Source organism: Zonotrichia albicollis, chromosome 38, assembly GCF_047830755.1.
Source record: "Zonotrichia albicollis isolate bZonAlb1 chromosome 38, bZonAlb1.hap1, whole genome shotgun sequence".
NCBI lineage: Eukaryota > Metazoa > Chordata > Aves > Passeriformes > Passerellidae > Zonotrichia > Zonotrichia albicollis.
The window spans coordinates 561,125-588,841 of NC_133856.1; the positions used below are offsets into that span (position 1 = coordinate 561,125).

At 38.6% G+C, this 27,717-nt stretch overlaps 1 protein-coding gene and 1 long non-coding RNA gene across 2 annotated transcripts; both read left to right on the forward strand.

The window, feature by feature from the left end:
- Positions 1 to 4,737: 4,737 nt before the first annotated feature.
- On the forward strand, positions 4,738 to 27,433 carry LOC141726675 (uncharacterized). Its single transcript, XM_074531644.1, has 8 exons — positions 4,738 to 5,224; positions 7,633 to 7,917; positions 19,832 to 19,858; positions 22,682 to 22,708; positions 22,915 to 22,941; positions 23,163 to 23,183; positions 24,288 to 24,314; positions 26,238 to 27,433. The coding sequence occupies exons 1-8, from the start codon at positions 4,822 to 4,824 to the stop codon at positions 27,431 to 27,433; spliced, it is 2,013 nt and encodes a 670-aa protein (XP_074387745.1). The 5' UTR covers positions 4,738 to 4,821.
- On the forward strand, positions 9,228 to 17,296 carry LOC141726744 (uncharacterized). Its single transcript, XR_012577766.1, has 3 exons — positions 9,228 to 9,504; positions 14,805 to 14,831; positions 17,263 to 17,296. It is a non-coding gene; the product is annotated as an uncharacterized LOC141726744 (long non-coding RNA).
- Positions 27,434 to 27,717: the final 284 nt, after the last annotated feature.

Genomic DNA, 27,717 nt, shown 5'->3' on the forward strand with positions numbered 1-27,717 from the left:
ATAATAAATTAATATATTATTTTCTCAATAAATATCGTAATTCTATTAAAACAATAGCATGTTTACTATTTATTATTTCTTTTGCATATGGAATGTATTAAAATATTTAAATACAATGACAAAATATAATATTAAAGTATAATATCAAAAATACATTCTCCAAATATGCAAAAATAGATCAAATAGAGAGTTAAAATATAATATCAATTGTAATCCCAAAACACAGCATCAGAATATAATAATAAATAAAATATAAAATATATAGTCCTGAAATATGTAAAAAAAAGAGTATTAAAAATATATAAGAAAATTATGTTTTAATATAATATTGAAGTATAATATCAAAATTATATCAGAATAAAATCCAAAAATAATATAAAAACCTTATATAAAATCTAACTGCAAAATGTAATAGCAAAACATAAGATCAAAATTAATTACTGAAAATAGTAATTAAAATATCTTAAAATATTGTATTAAATCTAAAATAGAAATCAATTATTAAAATATAATAACCAAAATAAATTCTATAATATTAATACTTGAATGGAAAGTTAGGGTATTATAAAATATTATATCAGAACATAGTATCAAATGGAAGAATACAATAGTAAATTAATATTATAATATTACTCACAGAATAGAATGTAAAATATAAAATATATGATCAAAATACAAGGGTAAAATGTAATATCAAAATATCACATTAGAATATAATATTCAAATTTAATAATATTAGATTAATATTATGAAATAACAATTGGATATAATTTTGGCATAAAACATAATATATGGTATTAAAATACCATATCCAAATATAACATTATAATATGCGAATGTAATAATAAAATAATTAATTAATATTGTGCTATTAATAGGGAAATATGTAATATAAAATATTTTACATGAAATATATAATCAAAATATAATATTTACATATAATATCCAAATTCAATATTATTTTAAATTAATATTATTTTATTTATAATACAATTCAATGTATTGTGTATATTTATATATATTTATTTATATGTATATATACACATATATAAATATTTATATGCATTTTTATATTTATATTGTATATAAATTTATATACATATTTATATTTAAATATATATTTATTTATATGTATATATATACATATATTCAATGTGATAAATATTGCATTAAAATACATATCAAAATATAGTTACATAGTATCAAAATATAATGATATAACATTAAATTAGCATTGTAATATTAATAATTTTTATCATGTACAGCATTTGAAATTATTTCAAAATAATATCAAAACCCACTGTTAAAATTTAGTATTAAAATATAATCAGAAAATCCAATATTAAAATCTGATAACACCAAAACCCCGCTAAAAACTGATACCAAACCAAATTCCAATGGGGTGGAATTCCTCAGGGAGAGGGGGAAATGGGAATGGAGAATCCCGGGAGGATTTAAGGGATGGATCTGCAGGGAGGGAAACTCCTGCAATCCCATTCCCAAGGATCCCAGGGATTTTCCAGGTTTTCCCTTTCCCTGCTCTCGCAGGTTCCCCTCGGGACGGGAATCGCCCATGGATCCCCGGCTGTGGCTGCTGGCGCTGCTCCCGGCCCTGGCTGCAGGTGAGGGCGATCCCGCCAGGATCCATTCCCAGGAAACGGCCGAGTCCTGCTCCGACTCGTTAATTAACCCCTAACGAGCAGCGGGATTGACTTGGGAAAGGTTCCTTCTGCTGGGGGGCGGAGCAGCTCCGCAGTGACTCCGGAACATTCCGGAGCTCCTGGAGCGTTGGGACAACGCTCCCAGGGATTGTGGGGACTGTTGGGATTGTCAGGATTGTTGGGATTGTCAGGATTGTTGGGATTGTCGGGATTGTCGGGATTGTTGGGATTGTCGGGATTGTCGGGATTGTCAGGATTGTCGGGATTGTTGGGATTGTTGGGATTGTCGGGATTGTCAGGATTGTTGGGATTGTCAGGATTGTCGGGATTGTCGGGATTGTCAGGATTGTCGGGATTGTTGGGATTGTTGGGATTGTCGGGATTGTCAGGATTGTTGGGATTGTTGGGATTGTTGGGATTGTCAGGATTGCTGGGATTGTTGGGATTGTCGGGATTGTCGGGATTGTCAGGATTGTCGGGATTGTTGGGATTGTTGGGATTGTCAGGATTGTTGGGATTGTTGGGATTGTCAGGATTGCTGGGATTGTCGGGATTGTCGGGATTGTTGGGTTGGGACTCTTGGGAATGTCGGGACTGTCGGGATTGTTGGGATTGTCAGGATTGTTGGGATTGTCAGGATTGTTGGGTTTGGATTTTGGGACTGTTGGGACTGTCAGAATTGTTGGGATTGTCGGGATTGTTGGGATTGTTGGGATTGTTGGGATTGTCAGGATTGTCGGGATTGTTGGGTTGGGACTCTTGGGAATGTCGGGACTGTCGGGATTGTTGGAATTGTCAGGATTTTTGGGTTTGGATTTTGGGACTGTTGGGACTGTCAGAATTGTTGGGATGGTCAGGATTGTTGGGATTGTCGGGATTGTCAGGATTGTCGGGATTGTTGGGTTTGGACTCTTGGGAATGTCGGGACTGTCGGGATTGTTGGAATTGTCAGGATTGTTGGGTTTGGATTTTGGGACTGTTGGGACTGTCAGAATTGTTGGGATTGTCGGGATGGTCAGGATTGTCGGGATTGTTGGGTTGGGACTCTTGGGAATGTTGGGACTGTCGGGATTGTTGGAATTGTCAGGATTTTTGGGTTTGGATTTTGGGACTGTCAGAATTGTTGGGATTGTCAGGATTGTCGGGATTGTTGGGTTGGGACTCTTGGGAATGTCGGGACTGTCGAGATTGTTGGGATTGTCAGGATTTTTGGGTTTGGATTTTGGGACTGTTGGGACTGTCAGAATTGTTGGGATTGTCAGGATTGTTGGGATTGTTGGGATTGTTGGGTTGGGACTCTTGGGAATGTTGGGACTGTCGGGATTGTTGGGATTGTCAGGATTGTTGGGATTGTCAGGATTGTTGGGTTTGGATTTTGGGACTGTTGGGACTGTCAGAATTGTTGGGATTGTCGGGATGGTCAGGGTTGTTGGGATTGTTGGGATTGTTGGGATTGTTGGGGTTGTCAGGATTGACGGGATTGTTGGGAATGTTGGATTGTTGGGATTTTTGGGTTTGGATTTTGGGACTGTTGGCATTGTTGGCATTGTTGGGACTGTTGGGGCTGTCAGAATTGTTGGGAGTTTTGGGATTTTTGGGACTGTTGGGGCTGTCGGGATGGTCAGGGTTGTTGGGATTGTTGGGATTGTCGGGACTGTTGGGATTGTTGGGGTTGTCAGGATATTCAGGACTGTCGGGATTGTTTGGATTGTTGGGATTGTTGGATTGTTTGGATTGTTGGGATTGTCAGGATTGTTGGGACCGTTGGGATTTTTGGGTTTGGATTTTGGGACTGTTGGCATTGTTGTCATGGTTGGGACTGTTGGGGCTGTCAGAATTGTTGGGATTGTTGGGATTGTAGGGATTGTTGGGATTGTTTGCTTTGGATTGTTGAAACTATAGGGATTGTCGGGATTGTCGAGATTGTCAGATTTCCAAGATTGTCGGGATTATTGGGATTGTTGGGTTGGGACTGTTGGGAATGTTGGGAATGTCAGGATTGTTGGGATTGTCAGGACTGTTGGGTTTGGATTGTTGCGACTGTCAGGATTGTTGGGGCTGTTGGGATTGTTGGGATTTTTGGGTTTGGATTGTTGGGACTGTTGGGACTGTCGGGATGGTTAGGGTTGTTGGGATTGTTGGGGTTGTCAGGATATTCAGGACTGTCGGGACTGTTTGGATTGTTGGCATTGTTGGGATTGTCAGAATTGCCAGGGTTGTTGGGATTGTTGGGAATGTCGGGGTTGTCGGGACTGTCAGGATTGTTGAGATTGTAGCGTTGGAACTGTTGGGATTGTTTGGATTGTGGGGATTGTTGAGATTGTCAGGATTGTGGGGATTGTCAAAATTTTCAGGATTGCTGCGACTGTCGGGATTGTCGGGATTGTCCTGTGCAGGACCAGGGGTTGGGCTCTGACCCTCTTCCAGCTCAGGGAATTCCACGATTTTACCACTTCCAGCTCAGGGAATTCCATGATTTTCCCTCTTCCAGCTCAGGGAATTCCATGATTTTACCACTTCCAGCTCAGGGGATTCCATGATTTTCCCTCTTCCAGCTCAGGGAATTCCATGATTTTACCATTTCCAGTACAGGGAATTCCATGATTTTACCACTTCCAGCTCAGGGAATTCCATGATTTTCCCTCTTCCAGCTCAGGGAATTCCATGATTTTACCATTTCCAGTACAGGGAATTCCATGATTTTCCCTCTTCCAGCTCAGGGAATTCCATGATTTTCCCACTTCCAGCTCAGGGAATTCCATGATTTTACCACCCACATCCCAATCCCGCCCTGGGAGACCCTCGGGGACATCCAGAGAACACCTCGTGTATCCTTGGGGACGCTCCCACACCTCCCAGCGCTGCAGGGATGAATTCCAGGCCCTGGGACATTCCCAACCTTCCTGGGACGCGCTGTGGGGGCGGGCGATTCCCACCCGGAATTTTCTGGATGTAAATCCCAGCTCTGAGAATTCCATTTCGGATGGAATTTGCCGTTTTCATCCGTTTTCCCAGGATTTCCCAATGCTTTACCAGCCAAGAAATTGAGCTGTTGTTCAAAACACCAAAGGGTAAATCCATGAGCGCCACATTCCCACTGTTTTGGTTTTCCACTGGATCCCTCTCCTGCTGAGGGTGGAATCCATCCCGATGGAAGTCGATGGGAAACGCGGTGCGGAAACCCAGAACGGCCCCGTTTTACCCCAAACCAGGCGGATTCCTCAGCGCTCCCAGCGCTCCCGTGCTCGGCATCGTGGGGGAGCCGGTGCTGCTGCCCTGCCGGGTGGGAGCCGCCCTGGCCGCCCGGGATTTCTCCATCCATTGGACGTTCCAGGCCGGCCGATCCCGGCGGATCCCCGTGCGCAGCTCCGGCGGGCAGGGCGGCGGGGAGGAGCCGGACGGGCGGTACCGGGGCCGGGCCGAGCTGTTCCAGCGGGAATTCGGCGCCGGGAACGCGTCCCTGCTCCTGCGCGACGTCCGCAGCTCCGACCAGGGCTCCTACGGCTGCCGGGTCTCCGTCCAGGATGAGGCCTGGGAGGTGCTGCTGGAGCTGCAAGTGGCAGGTCGGTGCCATTCCCTCTTTTTCATTTTACTAAAGTTGATTTATTTTCAAGTTTTAATATTTTTTGCATTTTATAATTGAATAATTAAAATATTAAATATATATTAAATAATTAAATTATGTTCTGAATATTCATGTCTGATTTTTTTTCCATTTGACGATTTATGTTTGCATCTTTAATTTCTATTTTTATAGCTTTAATTTTTATATTTGACTTCTTATACGTTGCAAAATGTAACATGTGTAACATCTTAGATGTTATGTAATATAAATATTAGAAAGATATAAATAGAATAAATACAGATATAAAAGAAAGATATAGATAGAAAGATATAAATACATATATGTATATACACATATACACAATAATATATATTATATATATTACATTATGTATAATACTATAGGATATAAATTACCTTCAATTCAATAAAATAATTTCTCTATATTATACAGCTCTGTAATTAGATATTGTTGGCTTTTTATATTACATATATTACATTACTTATAATTATTAATATATTAAGTATATTAATATAATATCAATTTATATCTTATATCTTATATGATATTGCTATTATAATGTGATATCATTATACCAATATAATAATTGCTATAATTAATTATATCAATATAAAAATTGTTATATCATGACATTATTATATAATACTATATAATACTACATTATATTATATTACATTACATTACATTACATTACATTACATTACATTATATTCCATTATATTTATAATGTATTATTAATACAATTATATTATTAATACAATTATAGATCCCACGGTGACATCTCCATCATGAACAGAATCCCTGACTCCCAAATCCCCAAATTTAACAGGATTTAATTGGAAATTCCTGTTTCTCCACAGAGGTTCCATCCATGGTGACAACTCCTCAATGAACGGAATCCTTGACTCCCAACCCCCAAATTTACCAGAATTTAATCACAATTCCCTCTGTTTCTCCGCAGCCATTGGTGAATCTCCATCTGTGATCCTGCGGTGACATCTCCATCATGAACGGAATCCTTGACTCCCAAAACCCCAAATTTGCCGTGATTCAAACCCAATTCCCTCTGTTTCTCCCCAGCCATGGGTGAATCTCCATCTGTGATCCTGCGGTGACATCTCCATCATGAACAGAATCCTTGATTCCCCAACCCCCAAATTTAACAGGATTTAATTGGAAATTCCTGTTTCTCCACAGAGGTTCCATCCATGGTGACATCTCCATCATGAACGGAATCCTTGATTCCCAAACCCCAAATCTGCCGTGATTCAAACCCAATTCCCTCTGTTTCTCCGCAGCCATGGGCGAAGCTCCGGTGCTGATCCTGCAGTGACATCTCCATCATGAATGGAATCCTTGACTCCCAAAACCCCAAATTTACCGTGATTCAAACCCAATCCCCTCTGTTTCTCCGCAGCCATGGGTGAAGCTCTGGCGCTGATCCTGCGGTGACATCGCCGTCATGAACAGAATCCTTGACTCCCAACCCCCAAATTTACCAGAATTTAATCACAATTCCCTCTGTTTCTCTCCAGCCATCGGTGAATCTCCGTCCGTGATCCCGTGGTGACATCTCCATCATGAACGGAATCCTTGACTCCCAAAACCCCAAATTTACCGTGATTCAAACCCAATTCCCTCTGTTTCTCTCCAGCCACAGAATCCTTGACTCCCCAACCCCCAAATTTAACAGGATTTAATTGGAAATTCCTGTTTCTCCACAGAGGTTCCATCCATGGTGACATCTCCATCATGAACGGAATCCTTGACTCCCAACTCCCAAATTTACCGTGATTCAAACCCAATTCCCTCTGTTTCTCCCCAGCCACAGAATCCTTGACTCCCAAAACCCCAAATTTACCGGGATTCAAACCCAATTCCCTCTGTTTCTCCGCAGCCATCAGTGAAATCTGTGATCCTGCGGTGACATCTCCATCATGAACGGAATCCTTGACTCCCAAAACCCCAAATTTGCCGTGATTCAAACCCAATTCCCTCTGTTTCTCCCCAGCCATCAGTGAAATCTGTGATCCTGCGGTGACATCTCCATAATGAACGGAATCCTTGATTCCCAAACCCCAAATTTGCCGTGATTTAAACCCAATTCCCTCTGTTTCTCTCCAGCCACAGAATCCTTGACTCCCAAACCCCCAAATTTGCCGTGATTCAAACCCAATTCCCTCTGTTTCTCCGCAGCCATTGGTGAATCTCCATCTGTGATCCTGCGGTGACATCTCCATCATGAACGGAATCCTTGACTCCCAAACCCCAAATTTGCCGTGATTCAAACCCAATTCCCTCTGTTTCTCTCCAGCCACAGAATCCTTGACTCCCAACTCCCAAATTTACCATGATTCAAACCCAATCCCCTCTGTTTCTCTCCAGCCATGGGCGAAGCTCCGGCGCTGATCCTGCGGGGCCGCGATGGCCGCGCCCTGCGCCTGTCGTGCCGCGCCTCGGGCTGGTTCCCGCGGCCGGAGCTGCTCTGGCTGGACGGGCGCGGCCGCGTCCGCCCGGAGCCCTCGGAGGTCACGGCGACCCCCGGGCCCGGGGGGCTCTTCAGCGTCGAGGGCTCGGTGCGGGTCCCGCCGGGGGCGGAGCCGGAGATCTCGTGCCTGGTGCGGAACCGGCGGCTCAACGGGAGCCGCGCGGCGCGGCTGCGGCTGCACGGTGCGCATGCGCGGGGGCGCCGCACATTCCCCATTGGAATTTCAGGGATTGGCTGGGGCAGAAGGGCCGGGAGGGTTCGGGTGCTTGGGTCTCGTTTATGGGGTTTTAAATATGAATTTTAGATTGAAATTTTAAATGTTTAATGGTTTAATTTTAATTTTTAAAATGACATTTTAATTGAATTGAATTCTTAAAATGAATTAGCATTTTAATTTAATTTAATTTAATTTCGACATATGAATTTAAATCTTGATTTTAATTTTGTTTCATTTAATTTTTATTGTAATTTATTTTATTTCTACGATTGAATTTAAATTTTGGTTTTAATTTTATTTCATTTAATTTTTAATGTAATTCAATTTAATTTAATTTATTTTCTACAATTAAATTTAAATTTTGATTTTAATTTCATTTTATTTAATTTTTAAATTTAATTCAATTAAATTCAATTTTATTTATTTTTATTTATTTCAATTTAATTTAATTTAATTTAATTCAATTCAATTCAATTCAATTTTATTTATTTTTATTTATTTCAATTTAATTTAATTAAATTCAATGTAATTTAATTCAATTGAATTTAGTTTAATTCATTCAACTCAATTCAATTTAATTCATTCAATTTAATTTAATTCAATTCAATGTTAAAATTAATTTTTAATATATACAACATTTAAAGTTTAATTTAATTTGACTACATTTTTTTAATTAATTCCAATTCAAATTTGCTTTAGTTAAATTTTAAAAATTAATTCAAATTTAATTTAATGTTAAAATAAATTTTAATTTAATTAAATGTTAAATTTTTAAAATTTCTATAAAATTAAAATATCAATTTAATTCAATTTAATTTAGTTTAATTCAATTCAATTCAATTCAATTTAATATTAAAATTAATTTTTAATTTATACAACATTTAAAATTTAATTTGACTACATTTTTTAATTAATTCCAATTCAAATTTACTTTAGTTAAATTTTAAAAATTAATTCAAATTTAATTTAATGTTAAATTTTTAAAATTTGTACAAAATTAAAAATTCAATTTAATTCAATTTAATTTAGTTCAATTTAATTCAATTTAATCTAATTAATTTAATCCAATTTAATTTAAATTAATTCACTTAATTTAATGTAAAATGAATTTTTAATTTCTACAAAATTTAAACATTATATTTGATTTCAATTTGACTAAATTTTTGAATTAATTCCAATTCAAGTTTAATTTGATTTTTTTAGTTATTAATATTAATTATCAGTAACTGATTTTTATTAATTATTATTAATCACTTATCATTATTAATTGTTAATTATTAATTATTATTTTTAACTTTTTACCGTTAATTTATTATTATTAATATTTATTAATATTATTTAATATTTGTACTAATTATTATTTGTTAATTATTAAGTGTTAGTTATGAAATGATTAATTATTAATTATAATTATTAGTTATAATTAATTAACTATTAACGATTCCTTTTCCAGAGGGGTTCCTGCCCTCGCTCTCGCTCTGGCTGCAGATTTTCCTGGCGCTTTTGTTCCTGACCCTGGCGCTGATTTCCGGAATTTTCTGTCTGCTCCAGAGTGAGTGGGAAATCCCAAATCTGCCGGAATCAGGGAAATCCCAAATCCGCTGGAATCGGGAAATCCCAAATCCGTCAGAATCCAGGGAAACCCCAAATCTGCCGGAATCAGGGAAATCCCAAATCCATCAGAATCCAGGGAAACCCCAAATCTGCCGGAATCAGGGAAACCCCAAATCCCGCTGGAATCGGGAAATCCCAAATCCGCCAGAATCAGGGAAATCCCAAATCCCGCTGGAATCAGGGAAATCCCAAATCTGCCAGAATTGGGGAGAAAACCCCAAATCCGCCAAAATCCAGGGAAACCCCAAATCCCCCCAGATCTGGAAAAATCCCAAATCTGCCAGAATCGGGGAAAATCCCAAATAGTCCCACCAGAATTGGGGAAATCCCAAATCCGATGGAATCGGGGAAAATCCCAAATCCATCAGAATCCAGGGAAACCCCAAATCCCGCTGGAATCGGGAAATCCCAAATCCCGCTGGAATCGGGAAATCCCAAATCCGCCAGAATTGGGGAGAAAACCCCAAATCCGCCAGAATCCAGGGAAACCCCAAATCCCGCTGGAGTCGGGAAATCCCAAATCCGCCAGAATCCAGAGAAACCCCAAATCTGCCAGAATCCAGGGAAACCCCAAATCCGCCGGAATCAGGGAAATCCCAAATCTGCCAGAATCGGGGAAAATCCCAAATAGTCCCACCAGAATTGGGGAAATCCCAAATCTGCCAGAATCCAGGGAAATCCCAAATCCCCCCAGATCTGGGAAAATCCCAAATCTGCCAGAATTGGGGAGAAAAACCCAAATCTGCCAGAATCAGGGAAATCCCAAATCCCGCTGGAATCAGGGAAAAATCCCAAATTCACCAGAATCCAGGGAAACCCCAAATCCCGCTGGAATCAGGGAAAATCCCAAATCCCACTGGAATCGGGGAAAATCCCAAATCCGATGGAATCGGGGAAAATCCCAAATCCATCAGAATCCAGGGAAACCCCAAATCCGCCGGAATCAGGAAATCCCAAATCCCGATGGAATCAGGGAAATCCCAAATCCATCAGAATCAGGGAAACCCCAAATTCACCAGAATCCAGGGAAATCCCAAATCCCGCTGGAATCAGGGAAATCCCAAATCCCCCAGAATCCAGGGAAACCCCAAATCCGCCGGAATCAGGGAAATCCCAAATCCCGCTGGAATCAGGGAAAAATCCCAAATTCACCAGAATCAGGGAAATCCCAAATTCACCAGAATCAGGGAAACCCCAAATCCCCCCAGATCTGGGAAAATCCCAAATCCATCAGAATCCAGGGAAACCCCAAATCTGCCGGAATCAGGAAACCCCAAATCCCGCTGGAATCGGGAAATCCCAAATCTGCCAGAATTGGGGAGAAAAACCCAAATCCGCCAAAATCCAGGGAAACCCCAAATCCCCCCAGATCTGGGAAAATCCCAAATCCATCAGAATCCAGGGAAACCCCAAATCCGCCGGAATCAGGGAAATCCCAAATCCATCAGAATCAGGGAAATCCCAAATCCCGCTGGAATCAGGGAAATCCCAAATCTGCCTTAATTGGGGAGAAAAACCCAAATTCACCAGAATCCAGGGAAACCCCAAATCCTCCCAGATCTGGGAAAATCCCAAATCTGCCAGAATCGGGGAAAATCCCAAATAGTCCCACCAGAATTGGGGAAATCCCAAATCCGATGGAATCCAGGGAAATCCCAAATCCCCCCAGATGTGGGAAAATCCCAAATCCATCAGAATCCAGGGAAACCCCAAATCCGCCGGAATCAGGGAAATCCCAAATCCCGCTGGAATCAGGGAAATCCCAAATCCCGCTGGAATCGGGGAAAATCCCAAATCCCGCTGGAATCGGGGAAAATCCCAAATCCATCAGAATCCAGGGAAACCCCAAATCCGCCAGAATCCAGGGAAACCCCAAATCCACCGGAATCAGGGAAATCCTAAATCCATCAGAATCCAGGGAAACCCCAAATCTGCCGGAATCAGGGAAATCCCAAATCCCGTTGGAATCGGGAAATCCCAAATCTGCCAGAATCCAGGGAAACCCCAAATCTGCCGGAATCAGGGAAATCCCAAATCCCGCTGGAATCAGGGAAAAATCCCAAATCTGCCAGAATTGGGGAGAAAAACCCAAATCCGCCAGAATCCAGGGAAACCCCAAATCCCCCCAGATCTGGGAAAATCCCAAATCCATCAGAATCCAGGGAAACCCCAAATCTGCCGGAATCAGGGAAATCCCAAATCCCACTGGAATCAGGGAAAATCCCAAATCCGCCAGAATTGGGGAGAAAAACCCAAATCTGCCAGAATCCAGGGAAATCCCAAATCCCGCTGGAATCAGGGAAATCCCAAATCCCGCTGGAATCAGGGAAAAATCCCAAATTCACCAGAATCCAGGGAAACCCCAAATCCGCTGGAATCAGGGAAATCCCAAATCCCGCTGGAATCAGGGAAAAATCCCAAATCCATCAGAATCCAGGGAAACCCCAAATCTGCCGGAATCAGGGAAATCCCAAATCCCGCTGGAATCGGGAAATCCCAAATCCGCCAGAATTGGGGAGAAAAACCCAAATCCGCCAGAATCCAGGGAAACCCCAAATCCCCCCAGATCTGGGAAAATCCCAAATCCTGCTGGAATCAGGGAAATCCCAAATCTGCCAGAATTGGGGAAAATCCCAAATAGTCCCACCAGAATTGGGGAAATCCCAAATCCGGTGGAATCGGGGAAAATCCCAAATCCATCAGAATCCAGGGAAACCCCAAATCCCCCCAGATCTGGGAAAATCCCAAATCCCCCTGGAATCAGGAGGAAAAATCCCAAATCTGCCAGAATTGGGAAAATCCCAAATAATCCCGCCAGAATCCAGGGAAATCCCAAATCCACCAGAATTCAGGGAAAAAAAACCCAAATCCCACTGGAATCTGAGGAAACCCCAAATCCTCCAGAATCCAGGGAAATCCCAAATCCAATGGAATCAGGAAAAAATCCCAGCCCTGCCAGAATCGGGGGAAAAATCCCAAATCCCACCAGAACTGGGGAAATCATAAATCCACCAGGATCCAGGGAAAATCCCAAATCCCTCAGGAATCTCAGAAAATCCCAAATCCAATGGAATCAGGAAAAATCCGAAATCCACCAGAATCCATGAAAACCCCAAATCCCTCAGGAATCCCAAAAACCCCAAATCCCTCAGGAATCCCAAAAATCTCTCAGGAATCCCAAAATCCCTCAGGAATCCCAAAACTCCCTCAGGAATCCCAAAATCCCTCAGGAATCCCAAAAACCCCAAATCCCCCAGGAATCCCAAAAACCCTCAGGAATCCCAAACCCCCAAATCCCTCAGGAATCCCAAAAATCCCTCAGGAATCCCAAATCCCTCAGGAATCCCAAAATCCCTCAGGAATCCCAAAAACCCCAAATCCCTCAGGAATCCCAAAAATCTCTCAGGAATCCCAAAAATCCCTCAGGAATCCCAAATCCCTCAGGAATCCCAAAATCCCTCAGGAATCCCAAAAACCCCAAATCCCTCAGGAATCCCAAAATCCCTCAGGAATCCCAAAAAATCCCTCAGGAATCCCAAAACCCCAAATCCCTCAGGAATCCCAAAATCCCTCAGGAATCCCAAAACCCCAAATCCCTCAGGAATCCCAAAATCCCTCAGGAATCCCAAAAACCTCAAATCCCTCAGGAATCCCAAAATCCCTCAGGAATCCCAAAAACCCCAAATCCCTCAGGAATCCCAAACCCCAAAACCCCCAGGAATCCCAAAATCCCAAATCCCTCAGGAATCAAAAAACCCCAAATCCCTCAGGAATCCCCAAATCCCTCAGGAATCCCAAAATCCCAAATCCCTCAGGAATCAAAAAACCCCAAATCCCTCAGGAAGCCCCAAATCCCTCAGGAATCCCAAAATCCCTCAGGAATCCCAAAAACCTCAAATCCCTCAGGAATCCCAAAACCCTCAGGAATCCCAAAACCCCAAATCCCTCAGGAATCCCAAAATCCCTCAGGAATCCCAAAAAATCCCTCAGGAATCCCAAAACCCCCAAATCCCTCAGGAATCCCAAAAATCCCTCAGGAATCCCAAAAACCCCAAATCCCTCAGGAATCCCAAAAATCCCTCAGGAATCCCAGAAACCCCTCAGGAATCCCAAAATCCCTCAGGAATCCCAAACCCCCAAATCCCTCAGGAATCCCAAAATCCCTCAGGAATCCCAAAAAATCCCTCAGGAATCCCAAAATCCCTCAGGAATCCCAAAATCCCTCAGGAATCCCAAACCCCAAATCCTCCAAAAATCCCAAAAAATCCCAAATCCCTCAGGAATCCCAGAAATCCCAAATCCCTCAGGAATCCCAAAATCCCTCAGGAATCCCAAAATCCCAAATCCCACAAAAATCCCAAAAAATCCCAAATCCCTCAGGAATCCCAAAAAATCCCAAATCCCTCAGGAATCCCAAAATCCCTCAGGAATCCCAAAAACCCCAAATCCTCCAAAAATCCCAAAAAATCCCAAATCCCTCAGGAATCCCAGAAATCCCAAATCCCTCAGGAATCCCAAAATCCCTCAGGAATCCCAAAAAATCCCAAATCCCTCAGGAATCCCAAATCCCCAAATCCCTCAGGAACCCCAAATCCCTCGGGAATCCAAAAACCCCAAATCCCTCAGGAATCCCAAAAATCCCTCAGGAATCCCAAAAACCCCAAATCCTTCAGGAATCCCAAAAATCCCGCAGGAATCCCAAAACCCCAAATCCTCCAAAAATCCCAAAAAATCCCAAATCCCTCAGGAATCCCAGAAATCCCAAATCCCTCAGGAATCCCAAAATCCCTCAGGAATCCCAAAAAATCCCAAATCCCTCAGGAATCCCAAAAACCCCAAATCCCTCAAGAATCCCAAATCCCTCAGGAATCCCAAAAATCCCTCAGGAATCCCAAAAACCCCAAATCCCTCAGGAATCCCAAAAATCCCACAGGAATCCCAAATCCCTCAGGAATCCCAAAACCCCAAATCCTTCAGGAATCCCAAAAATCCCACAGGAATCCCAAAAACCCCAAATCCTTCAGGAATCCCAAAAATCCCAAAAAATCCCAAATCCCTCAGGAATCCCAGAAATCCCAAATCCCTCAGGAATCCCAAAATCCCTCAGGAATCCCAAAAAATCCCAAACCCCAAAACCCCCCAGGGAATCCCAAAACCCCAAACCCCGCAGAATTTCCCATCCAAATCTTGGGAAAAATGAAATTTTAAAATTTTTCTCCTTTTTTTGTTTCCCCCCAGGGAGCCACAAGAGAACTCTGAAGGCAGGTGAGGAATTAATTAGTAATTAATTCATAATGCATTGTTAATTGTAAGAATAATGTCATTAATTAATGACCACTAATGGCGTTTTTGCCAAGGATTTTCATACTTTAATTTTTGATTTACTTTAATTATTTCTTACTTGTAATTTTTTACAATTAAATATTACAATATCAAAAATTATCCTAATGAATTATAAATATTAAGATATTATTATTACATTATTACTATTATTATTATTACTATTATTATTATTATTATTATTATTATTATTATTATTATTATTATTATTATTATTATCATCATCATTATCATTATCATTATCATTATCATTATCATTATCATTAGTATAATTATAATTTATTACTATTATTATTATCATCATTACAATTAGTATCATTATAATTTAATATTATTATTAATATTATTATTATCATTATTATTATTGTATAATAATAATAATAATCACGGTATTATTATTATTATTATTATTATTATCATTATCGTTATCGTTATCATTATCCTTATATTATTATTATTATTATTATTATTATTATTATTATTATTATTATTATTATTATTATTATTATTATTATTATTATTTTAATATCATAACATATTTATGACAAATAATTCTTTTAAAAATAATATTTCATTTCTATTTCTTAAAAACGAAATTAAAATGAACTCATGAAAATAAAATTTCATCAACTATTTCCCAGAAAATATTTAGATTTATAAAAACATTTTATTTTTATAAAATATTAATATTTCATTATATAAAAGATTTAATATTTTATTCTTATAAAATATTAAAATAATGTTAAATAAAATAATATTACAGTGAATTTTACGTATTATTTTCAATTTTGACCATTAAAATCTAATAGTAATATTTATGATTGATTTATTTGTAATTATTAATTTCTAATAATAATTATTATTAAAATTATAATTATATTTTATTGTAATGAGTAAAAGTAGCAAACAATTAAAGTTGAAAGAAGAATGAAAGATAATGCATCTGTAAATAAATAAAAATTATTTTTATATATAATTATATATATTTATCTATTTATAATTATATATATACATAGAAATTATTATTATTTAATAAATGATTTACTACTTATTATTTTATAGTTATTTTTAATATAATTATAACAGCGTAAAATATAATTTATGAATAATACAAATACTAATACTAATACTACTACTACTAATAATATTAATAATAATAATAATATTTATAATTTATTCGGGATTTTATTGAATATTGCTGAAACAGATGTAGACATAGAAAATGTGATAAAATCTTGAAAATATTCAATATAAAATAACAAATTAGGTTTTATTAAATAATTTTGAAATATAAATATCTAGAGCTATAAATACAACAAAATCTTTAAAAAAATCAATATATTTACTTCCAAATTAATTCAAATTAAAGATAATTAATTAAATATATTGAATATGCTCATATTTAATAGGTAATTAGGCACAGATTGAATACATAAGTAAACGAAATAATGTAAATGTAAATGTAATTACGAATATATAAATATAAAATGTAGATATAAATATAAAATGTAGATATAAATATAAAAATAAATAAAAATATTAAATAAGTATAAATATAAATATGTATATAGATATGTATATAACTAAAACTATAACTATAAATGTTAATATGTGCATAAATATAAATATAAATATAAATATAAATATAAATATAAATATAAATATAAATATAAATATAAATATAAATTTGAGCATAAATATAAAATAAAATGTAAATGTATTGTGAATATAAATATGTAGTCAAATGTCTATTAACATGACTATAGGTATAAATATTAATGTTAATATTAATGTTAATATTAATGTGTCTGTAAATATGCATATAAATATAAACATAAATATAGATGTAAATATAAATATAAAAATATAGATATAGATGTAAATATAAATGTCAATGCAAATATAAATATAAATATAAAAATAAATATAAAATAAGTATAAATATAAATATTTATATAGATATGTATATAACTATAATTATAGCTATAAATATAGATGTAAATATAAATATAAATATAGATGTAAATATAAATATAAATATAAATATAAATATAAATATAAATATAAATATAAATATAAATATAAATATAAGTATAAATATAAAAGTAAATGTAAATGTGAATATAAAAATGTAATCAAATATGTATATTAACATAACTCTAACTGTAAGTATAAATATAAATATTAATATAGATATGAATATAACGATGTGTATGTAAATATGCATAAAAATATAAACGTAAATATGATTATGAATATGAATATGAATATGAATATGAATACATATATAAATAGAAATATAACTATATTGTAAATTGTTCCAAATTAACTCATTAAAATTTTCTCTTTTTTCCAGGCAAGGCGAAGCTGGAAATGGAGGAAGGTAAAAATCTTCTGCCTTTGAAATAAATTACATTTCATTAATCAAATTAATTAAATTTAATTATTTAAATTAATATAAATAATTAATAAATTAATTAATAAAAATTAAATTAATTAAATTAATTAAATTTGTAGTTACAATTTAAAAATTGCATTAATCAATTAACTATTAAGTGATTTTCAGTTACCCTCGCCTATTAATTCAAATTAATTATATTAATTATTGCATTATTTAATGCATTAATCAGAAATTAACTATTATTTTATTTTCATTTACCCTCGCCTATTAATTCAAATTAATTATATTAAATTTAGAATTATTGAATGCATTAATCACCAATTAACTATTATTTTATTTTCATTTAACCTCGCCTATTAAGTCAAATGAATTCTATTAATTATTGCATTATTTAATGTATGAACCATAAATTAACTATTAATTGATTTTCATTTACCCTCGCCTATTAGATACAATAATTATATTAATTTTTGAATTCTTTAATGCATTAATAGTCAATTAACTATCATATTATTTTCATTTACCCTCGCCTATTTATTTAAATTATAATTTTTGAATTATTGAATGCATTAATCAGGAATTAACCATTAATTGATTTTCATTTACCCTCACCTATTAATTCAAATTAATTATATTAATTATTGCATTATTCAATGTATGAATAATAAATTATTAATTTATTTTAATTTAACCTCGCCTATTAAATACAATAATTATATTAATTTTTGAATTACTGAATGCATTAATCATCAATTCACTGTTAATTTATTTTCATTTACCCTGGCCTACTTATTTAAATGATAATTTTTGAATTTTTTAATGCACTAATCATAAATTAACTATTATATTATTTTCATTTACCCTCACCTATTAAATAAAATAATTATATTAATTTTTGAGTTATTGAATGCACTAATCAGAAATTAACTCTTAATTGATTTTCATTTACCCTGGCCTATTTATTTAAATTATAATTTTTGAGTTATTGAATGCACTAATCATCAATTAACTATTAATTGATTTTCATTTCCCCTCGCCTATTAAGTCAAATTAATTATATTAATTATTGCATTATTTAATGTATGAACCATAAATTAACTATTAATTGATTTTCATTTACCCTCGCCTATTAGATACAATAATTATATTAATTTTTGAATTCTTTAATGCATTAATAGTCAATTAACTATCATATTATTTTCATTTACCCTGGCCTATTTATTTAAATTATAATTTTTGAGTTATTGAATGCATTAATCATCAATTAACTATTGATTTATTTTCATTTAACCTCGCCTATTAATTCAAATTAATTATATTAATTTCTGAATTATTTAATGCATTAATCATCAATTAACTATTAATTGATATTCATTTCCCCTCGCCTATTAAGTCAAATTAATGATATTAATTATTGCATTATTTAATGTATGAACCATAAATTAACTATTAATTGATTTTCATTTACCCTCGCCTATTAGATACAATAATTATATTAATTTTTGAATTATTTAATGCATTAATCATCAATTAACCATTAATTGATTTTCATTTAACCTCGCCTATTTATTTTAATTATAATTTTTGAATTATTTACTGCATAATCATAAGTTAACTATTATTCTATTTTCATTCAGCGTCGCCTATTAATTCAAATGAATTCTATTAATTATTGCATTATTTAATGTATGAATCATAAATTACCTATTAATTTATTTTAATTTTACCTCGCCTATTAAATACAATAATTATATTAATTTTTGAATTATTTAATGCATTAATCATCAATTCACTATTAATTTATTTTCATTTACCCTCGCCTACTTATTTAAATGATAATTTTTGAATTTTTTAATGCACTAATCATAAATTAACTATTATATTATTTTCATTTACCCTCACCTATTAAATAAAATAATGATATGAATTTTTGAATTATTGAATGCACTAATCAGAAATTAACTCTTAATTGATATTCATTTCCCCTGGCCTATTTATTTAAATTATAATTTTTGAGTTATTGAATGCCTTAATCATCAATTAACTATTAATTGATTTTCATTTCCCCTCGCCTATTAAGTCAAATTAATTATATTAATTATTGCATTATTTAATGTATGAACCATAAATTAACTATTAATTGATTTTCATTTACCCTCGCCTATTTATTTAAATTATAATTTTTGAATTATTGAATGCATTAATCATCAATTAACTATTAATTGATTTTCATTTCCCCTCGCCTATTAAGTCAAATTAATTATATTAATTATTGCATTATTCAATGTATGAATAATAAATTATTAATTTATTTTAATTTACCCTCGCCTATTAAATACAATAATTATATTAATTTTTGAATTACTGAATGCATTAATCATCAATTAACCATTAATTGATTTTCATTTAACCTCGCCTATTAATTCCTTTGAATTTTGGGTTCTGTGGATGAAATCATCGATCCCAAAATCCCAAAATTTGGATTTTCCGCCCTTTTGCTGAATTTCTGCCCTTTCTGTTCCAGACAAGAAAAAAGTGAAGGCGCTGCTGGGTGAGCGCTTTTCCTCTTTTTTCCCTTTTTTTCCTCTTTTTTCCCTTTTTTTCCTCTTTTTGCCCATTTTTTCCTCTTTTTTCCCTCTTTTTTCCCATTTTTTCCCATTTTTTCCTCTCATTTTTTCCCATTTTTTGCCATTTTTTTCCCTTCCCCCCCCGTTTTTCCCCCTTTTCCCCTCCCTTTTTTCTCATTTTCTCCCCTTCCTTCCCCTTTTTTCTTTTTTCCTTTCCCCCTTTTCCCCTTTTTTCCTTTCCCCCCTTTTTCCATTTTTTCTCTTTTTCCCATTTTTTCCCCTTTTTCCTTTCCCCCCTTTTTCCCCCTTTTTTTCCAGTTCTTTTTTTACCCTTTGCTTCCCCTTCCCGCTTTTTTCCTTTTTTTTCCTTTTTTCCCTTTCCCCCTTTTTTTTCCCACTTCTTTTCTTATCCCAATTTTCCCCCTTTTTCTCCTTTTTCCTTTTTTCCCATTTTTTCCCCTTTTTCCCCTTTTTCCCCTTTTCCTCCCTTCCTTCCCTTTTCTTTTTTATCCATTTTTCCCTTTTCTTCCCCTTCCCCCTTTTTCCTTTTTTTCCCTTTTTCCCACTTCTTTTCTTTTCCCAATTTCCCCTCCTTTTTCTCATTTTCTCCCCTTTTTCCCCTTTTTCTTTTTCCCACTTTTCCCCTTTTTTCTCATTTTCCCTTTTCCCTTTCTTCCCCTTTTTCTCATTTTCTCCCTTTCTTCCCCTTTTCCTTTCCCCCCTTTTTCCCCTTTCCCCTTTTTTATCTCTTTTTCCCCCTTTTCTTCCCCTTCCCCCCCTTTTTCCTCTTTTTTCCCATTTTTTCCTCTTTTTTCCCATTTTTTCCTCTTTTCTCCCATTTTTTCCCATTTTTTCCTCTCATTTTTTCCCATTTTTTGCCATTTTTTTCCCTTCCCCCCCCGTTTTTCCCCCTTTTTCCCCTCCCTTTTTTCTCATTTTCTCCCCTTCCTTTTTCTTTTTTCCTTTCCCCCTTTTCCCCTTTTCCCCTTTTTTCCCCTTTTCCCCTTCTCCTCCCTTCCTTCCCTTTTCTTTTTTATCCATTTTTCCCTTTTCTTCCCCTTCCCCCTTTTTCCTTTTTTTCCCTTTTTCCCACTTCTTTTCCTTTCCCAATTTCCCCTCCTTTTTCTCATTTTCTCCCCTTTTTCCCCTTTTTCATTTTCCCACTTTTCCCCTTTTTTCTCATTTTCCCTTTTCCCTTTCTTCCCCTTTTTCTCATTTTCTCCCCTTTCTTTCCCTTTTTCTTTCCCCCCCTTTTTCCCCTTTCCCCTTTTTCCCCTTTTTTAAAATCTATTTTTTACCCTTTGCTTCCCCTTCCCCCCCTTTTTCCTCTTTTTTCCCATTTTTTTCCTCTTTTTTCCCATTTTTTCCTCTCATTTTTTGCCATTTTTTGCCAATTTTTCCCTTCCCCCCCCCCTTTTCCCCTCCCTTTTTTCTCATTTTCTCCCCTTCCTTCTCCTTTTTCTTTTTTCCTTTCTCCCTTTTCCCCTTTTTTCCTTTCCCCCCTTTTTCCATTTTTTCTCTTTTTTCCCATTTTTTCCCCTTTTTCCTTTTCCCCCCTTTTTCCCCCTTTTTTTCCAGTTCTTTTCTTATCCTAATTTTCCCCCCTTTTTCTCATTTTCTCCCCTTTTCCCCTTTCTTTTCCTTTTTCTTTTTTTCCTTTTCCCCTTTTCCTTTTTTCCCATTTTCCCCCCTTTCCTCCCTTTCTTCCCCTTTTCTTTTTTATCCATTTTTCCCTTTTCTTCCCCTTCCCCCTTTTTTTCCTCTATTTTCCTTTTTTCCCTTTCCCCCCTTTTTTCTTTTTTTCCCACTTCTTCCCTTTCCCCCTTTTCCCCCTTTTCCCCTTTTCCATTTATTCTCTTTTTTCCCTCTTTTTCCTCTTTTCCCTTCCTTCCCCTTTTTTCCCCTTTTTCTCATTTTCTCCCTTTTCCCCCTTTTCCTTTTTTCCCATTTTCCCCCTTTTTATCTATTTTTCCTCCTTTTCTTCCCCTTCCCCCTTTTTTTCTTTTTTTTCCTTTTTTCCCTTTTCCCCCTCTCCCCTTCCTTTCCCTTTTTCCTCGTTTTTCTCCTTTGCTCCTTTTTCCCTTTCCCCACTTTTTCCCCTTTTTTCCCCCTTTTTTTCCCTTTTTCTCATTTCCCATTTTCCCTTTCCTTCCCCTTTCCTCCTTTTCACCTTTTTCCCCTTTCCCCCCTTTTTCCCCTTCTTCTCTTCTCCCAATTTTCCCCTTTTTTCTCATTTTTCCCCCTTTTCTTTTTTCATATTTTTTCCCCTTTTTTCCCTCCCCCGCTTTTTCCCCTTTTTCCTTCCGCCCCCTTTTCCCCCTTTCTTCTTCCTTTTCTTTTTTCCTTTTCCCATTTTTTCCTTTCTTCCCTTTTTTCTCCTTTTCCTTTTCCCCCTTTTTCCACTTCCCCCCAGCCTTTTTCCATTTTTCCCCTTTTTCCCCTTTCTTCCCCATTTTTTCCCTTTTTCCCTTTTTTCTCTCTTTCCCTTTTTTTCCTTTTTCTCGTTTTCCTTTTCCCCCCTTTTTCTCCTTCCCCCCTTTTTCCCCTTTTCCTTTTTCCATGTTTTTTTTCTCCTTTCCCCTTTTTTCCCCTTCCCCACTTTTTTCCTTTTTTCTCCCATTTTTCCTTTTTTACCCCTTTTTTCCCTTTTTCCTGTTTTTCCCCTTCCCTCTACCAACACCATCAATAACAAACACTTACAAACCTAATAGAATTAACGATTATTAACAATTATTCCATACTATTAACCATTAATTAATTAATATTTCTCCCTGTCATTCCTTTGATTCCACATCCGGAATTCCCAGATGGAGAAAAAGCCAAGAAACGAGAAGGTAAATCCCATTTTAAATCCCATTTTAAATCCCATTTTAAATCCCATTTCCTTCCTTTTTTCCCCCTTTTTCCCCCATTTTTCTCTCTTTTATCCCCTTTCTTCTCCTTTTCCCATTTTTTCCCAATTTTCCCATGCCTTTCCTGCTGATATTCCCATTTTTCCATGGAATTTTCCCATCTCTCATTTCCCTTTTTTCCTTTCCAGCAAAAATCCAATTCAAGGAACGCTTGGGTAAGAAAACCTCAAATTCCACAAATCCACATTTCCCCTGAAATTGGTTAAAAATAACCCTGGAATTCCACAGATTTTCCACATTTTCCCTGGAATTTGGGGTTCATTCACCCAGGGATGGGAATTTCCTGAAATTCCACATTTGGGGTTTTTTCTGATGGGGAAAATGGGGGGAAAAACGGGAAAATCCCACAAAATGATGGAAAAACTTTTCCTTTCAGGTCAGCTGAAAGCCGAGCTGGGTGAGCGCGGAAAACTCGGGAATGGCAAAAATTCCTGGGAAAAATCAAATTCCTGGGAAAAATCAAATTCCAAATTTTCCCGAGGGAAAACCTTGGGAACACCCAAATCTCCAAATTCCTGAATCCCTGAATTCCTGAACCCCCAAATTCCTGAATCCTCAAATTCCCAAATTCCTGAAATCCCAAAATCCTGAACCCCCAAATTCCCAAATTCCTGAATCCCTGAATTCCCAAATTCCTGAAATCCCAAATCCCCGAACCCCCAAATCCCCAAATTCCTGAATCCCCAAATTTCTGAATCCCTGAATTTCCCCATCCCTGAATCCCCAAATTCCCAGGAAAACCTTGGGAATGCCCAAATTCCCAGGAATGCCCAAATTCCTGGGAAAATCTTGGGAATACCCAAAAATATCTGGGAAACCTCAGGAACCCCCAAAATTCCTGAATCCCTGAATCCCAAAATTCACAAATTCCTGAAATCCCAAATCCCCAAATTTCCCCATCCCCGAATCCCTGAAACCTCAAATCCCCAAATTCCTGAATCCCCAAATCCCCAGGAAAATTTTAGGAATGCCCAAATTCCCAGGAAAACCTCGGGAACCCCCAAATCTCCAAATTCCTGAATCCCTGAGTTCCTGAACCACTGAATCCCCAAATTCCTGAATCCTCAAATTCCCAAATTCCTAAAATCCCAAATTTCTGAATCCCCAAATTTCCCCATCCCCAAATCCCTGAAACCTCAAATCCCCAAATTCCTGAATCCCTGAATCCCCAAATCCCCAAATTCCCAAATTCCTGAATCCCTGAACCCCCAAATTCCCAAATTCCTGAATCCCCAAATTCCCAAATTCCTAAAATCCCAAATTTCTGAATCCCTGAATTTCCCCATCCCCGAATCCCTGAAACCTCAAATCCCCAAATCCCTGAATCCCCAAATTCCCGGAAAAATCAAATTCCTGGGAAAACCTTAGGAATGCCCAAATTCCCGGGATTTGGGGGAAATGAAATGGGAATTCTGGGGGAGAAAAGGATGGAATTCCTCCATAAAAATCAGAATCCCTCCATGAAAATTACAATTCCCATTTTTTTTCCTTCTCCTCGCAGATTTCTGGGAAGCGCGGAGCCACGCGGGTGAGCGGGAAATTCGGGAATTTGGGATTTCAGGAATTCCAGGATTTGGAGATTTGGAGATTCGGGGATTCAGGGATTTGGGATTTCAGGAATTCCAGGATTTGGAGATTTGGGGATTCAGGGATTCAGGGATTTGGGATTTCAGGAATTCCAGGATTTGGAGATTTGGAGATTCGGGGATTCAGGGATTTGGGATTTCAGGAATTCCAGGATTTGGAGATTTGGGGATTCAGGGATTCAGGGATTTGGGATTTCAGGAATCTGGGGGTTCGGGGATGCCAGGATTGGGAAATTCGGGAATTTGGGGGTTAGGGGATTCAGGGATTTGGGGATTTCAGGGATTCAGGAATTTGGGGATTTGGGGGTTTGGGGATTCAGGGATTTGGAGGTTCAGGAATTTGTGGATTCGGGAGTTCAGGGATTCAGGGATTGGGAAATTCAGGGATTCAGGAATTTGGGGATTCGGGGATTTGGGATTTCAGGGATTTGGGATTTTGCAGATTCGGGGATTTTGCGGATTCGGGAATTTGGGGATTCGGGAATTTGGGGATTTGGGGGGTCAGGAATTCAGGGATTTGAGGATTCAAGTGTCCAGGAATTTGGGAATTCAGGGATTCCAGGATTTGGAGATTTGGAGATTCAGGGATTCGGGAATTTGGGGAATTTGGGGGTGCAGGAGTTCGGGGATTTGGGATTTTGCGGATTCGAGGATTTGGGAATTTGGGAATTTGGGGTTCAGGGATTCAGAAATTTGGGGATTTGGGGGGTCAGGAATTCAGGGATTTAGGGATTCAAGGGTCCAGGAATTTGGAGGGTCAGGAATTTGGGGGGTTGGGGATTCAGGGATTTGGGATTTCAGGGATTCCAGGATTGTGAGATTCGGGGATTTGGGGGTTCAGGAATTTGGGGATTCAGGGATTTGGGATTTCAGGGATTCAGGGATTAGGAGATTCAGTGATTTGGGGGTTCAGGAATTTGGGGATTTTGGGGTTCAGGGATTCAGGAATTTGGGGATTCAAGGGTCCAGGGATTTGGGGGTCCAGGAATTTGGGGGTTCAGTAATTTGGGGATTCGGGGATTCAGGGATTTGGAGATTCAAGGGTCCAGGAATTTTGGGGATTTGGGAATTTGGGGGTTCAAGGATTTGGGAGTTCTGGGATTCAGGAATTTGGGGATTCAGGGATTTGGGAATTTGGGGATTTAAGGATTCATGAATTTGGGGATTTGGGGGCTCAGAGACTCAGGGATTCAGGAATTTGGGGATTTGGGGAATTCATGGATTCATTGGTAACTTGGGGATTCAGGGATTCAAGAATTTGGGGATTCAGGGATTTGGGGAATTCAGGAATTTGGGGACTCAGGGTTTTTGGAATTTGGGGTTTCTGGGGTTTCTGGGATTTGGGGTTTCTGGGGTTCAACGATTCTGGGATTCTGGAATTTGGGGATTCTGGAATTTGGGAATTCTGATATTCCAGAATTCGAGGTTTCTGTGATTTGGAGATTTTGGGATTCTGGGATTCCAGGATTCGGGGGTTTCTGTGATTTGGGGATTCTGGAATTTGGGGATTCTGGGTTTCTGGGATTCCAGGATTTGGGGATTCTGGGTTTCTGGGATTCCAGTATTTGGGGTTTCTGGGATTTGGGGATTCTGGGATTCCGGGATTGGGGGTTTCTGTGATTTTGGGGATTTAGGGATTCCAGGATTTGGGGATTCTGGGATTTCGGGATTCTGGGATTCCAGGATTGGGGGTTTCTGTGATTTGGGGATTTAGGGATTTGGGGATTCTGGGTTTCTGGGATTCCAGTATTTGGGGTTTCTGGGATTTGGGGATTCTGGGATTCCGGGATTGGGGGTTTCTGTGATTTTGGGGATTCAGGGACTCGGGCTCCTGCGAGTCCCCTCTCCCGGTAACGTTCCCGCAGCTCCGGTGGCGCTGGACCCCGAGCCGCGGCTCCTGCCCCTCGGGGCCGCTCCGGCTCCGCTCCCGCCGGCGGCGCGGGTGGCGCGGGACGCGCTGGGAGCCGGGAGCCGCTACTGGGAGGTGGAGCTGGGCCGGGAGCGGGGCTGGGCCCTGGGCGTGCTCCGGGACCCCCCCGAGCCCCGGCACCCCCGGGACCCCCGCGATCCCCCCGGTTCCCCGTGGCTCTGGGCCCTCTGCGCGTCCCAGGGCCGCCTCTTCTCCGCCAGCCGCGCTCTCGGGAATCATCCCGGGGATCTCGGGAATCATCCCCGGCATCTCGGGAATCATCCCCAGGATCTCTCGGTGTTCCGGGATCTCGGGAATCATCCCCGGGATCTCGGGAATCATTCCGGGGATCTCGGGAATCATCCCGGGGATCTCTCGGCGCACCGGCATCTCTCTGTTCTCGGGAATCATCCCCAGGATCTCGGGAATCATCCCGGGAATCTCTCGGTGTTCCGGGATCTCTCGGTGCTCCCCAGTCATCCCCAGGATCTCGGGAATCATCCCGGGAATCTCTCGGTGTTCCGGGATCTCTCGGTGCTCCCCAGTCATCCCCGGGATCTCGGGAATCATCCCCAGGATCTCTCGGTGTTCTCTGAGCATTCCCGGGATCTCTCGGTTCTCGGGAATGGTCCCGGGCATCTCTCGGTGCTCGGGGAGCATCCCGGGGATCTCTCGGTGCTCCCCAATGATCCCGGGCATCTCTCGGTGCTCGGGGTGCTCCTGGACCGGGAGAAGGCGCTGCTGGAATTCTACGATGCGGAGCGGAGGCGGCTCCTGACCGGGATCTCGCTGCGGGATCCCCCGGGACACCGGGATGCGCTGGCCGGGATCGGCCCGGGGCTTCCCACGGGAAGGTTTTTCCCGTTCGTGTCCCGAGGGGAGGAGGGGACGCCCCGGATCCGCCCGGTGCCGGTGCCGGAGCCGCTCCCGGTGCCGTTCCCGGTGCTGGAGCCGCTCCCGGTGCCGGAGCCGCTCCCGGTGCCGTTCCCGGTGCTGGAGCCGCTCCCGGTGCCGGAGCCGCTCCCGGTGCCGTTCCCGGTGCTGGAGCCGCTCCCGGTGCCGGAGCCGCTCCCGGTGCCGTTCCCGGTGCCGGAGCCGCTCCCGGTGCCGGAGCCGCTCCCGGTGCCGTTCCCGGTGCCGGGGCCGCTCTGAACCCCCGGGACCGGGAAAGGAATGGGAGTGAAATAAATGAGGAATAAAAACTGAAATGTGAGCGATGCTGTTGGCGTGGGAGGTTAAAATAAAAGTGGAAATAAGGAAAATAAAAATAAAATTTGAATTAAAATAATTTAAAAAAAAAATATTGTATCATATAATTTTAAAATAAAATAAAAAATGTTAAAAGAAAATGAAATAAAAATGAATTTAAAAAAAATAAAGTAAAGCAAACTAAACTAAACGAAACTAAAAATACAAAATAAAATAATAAAAAAATA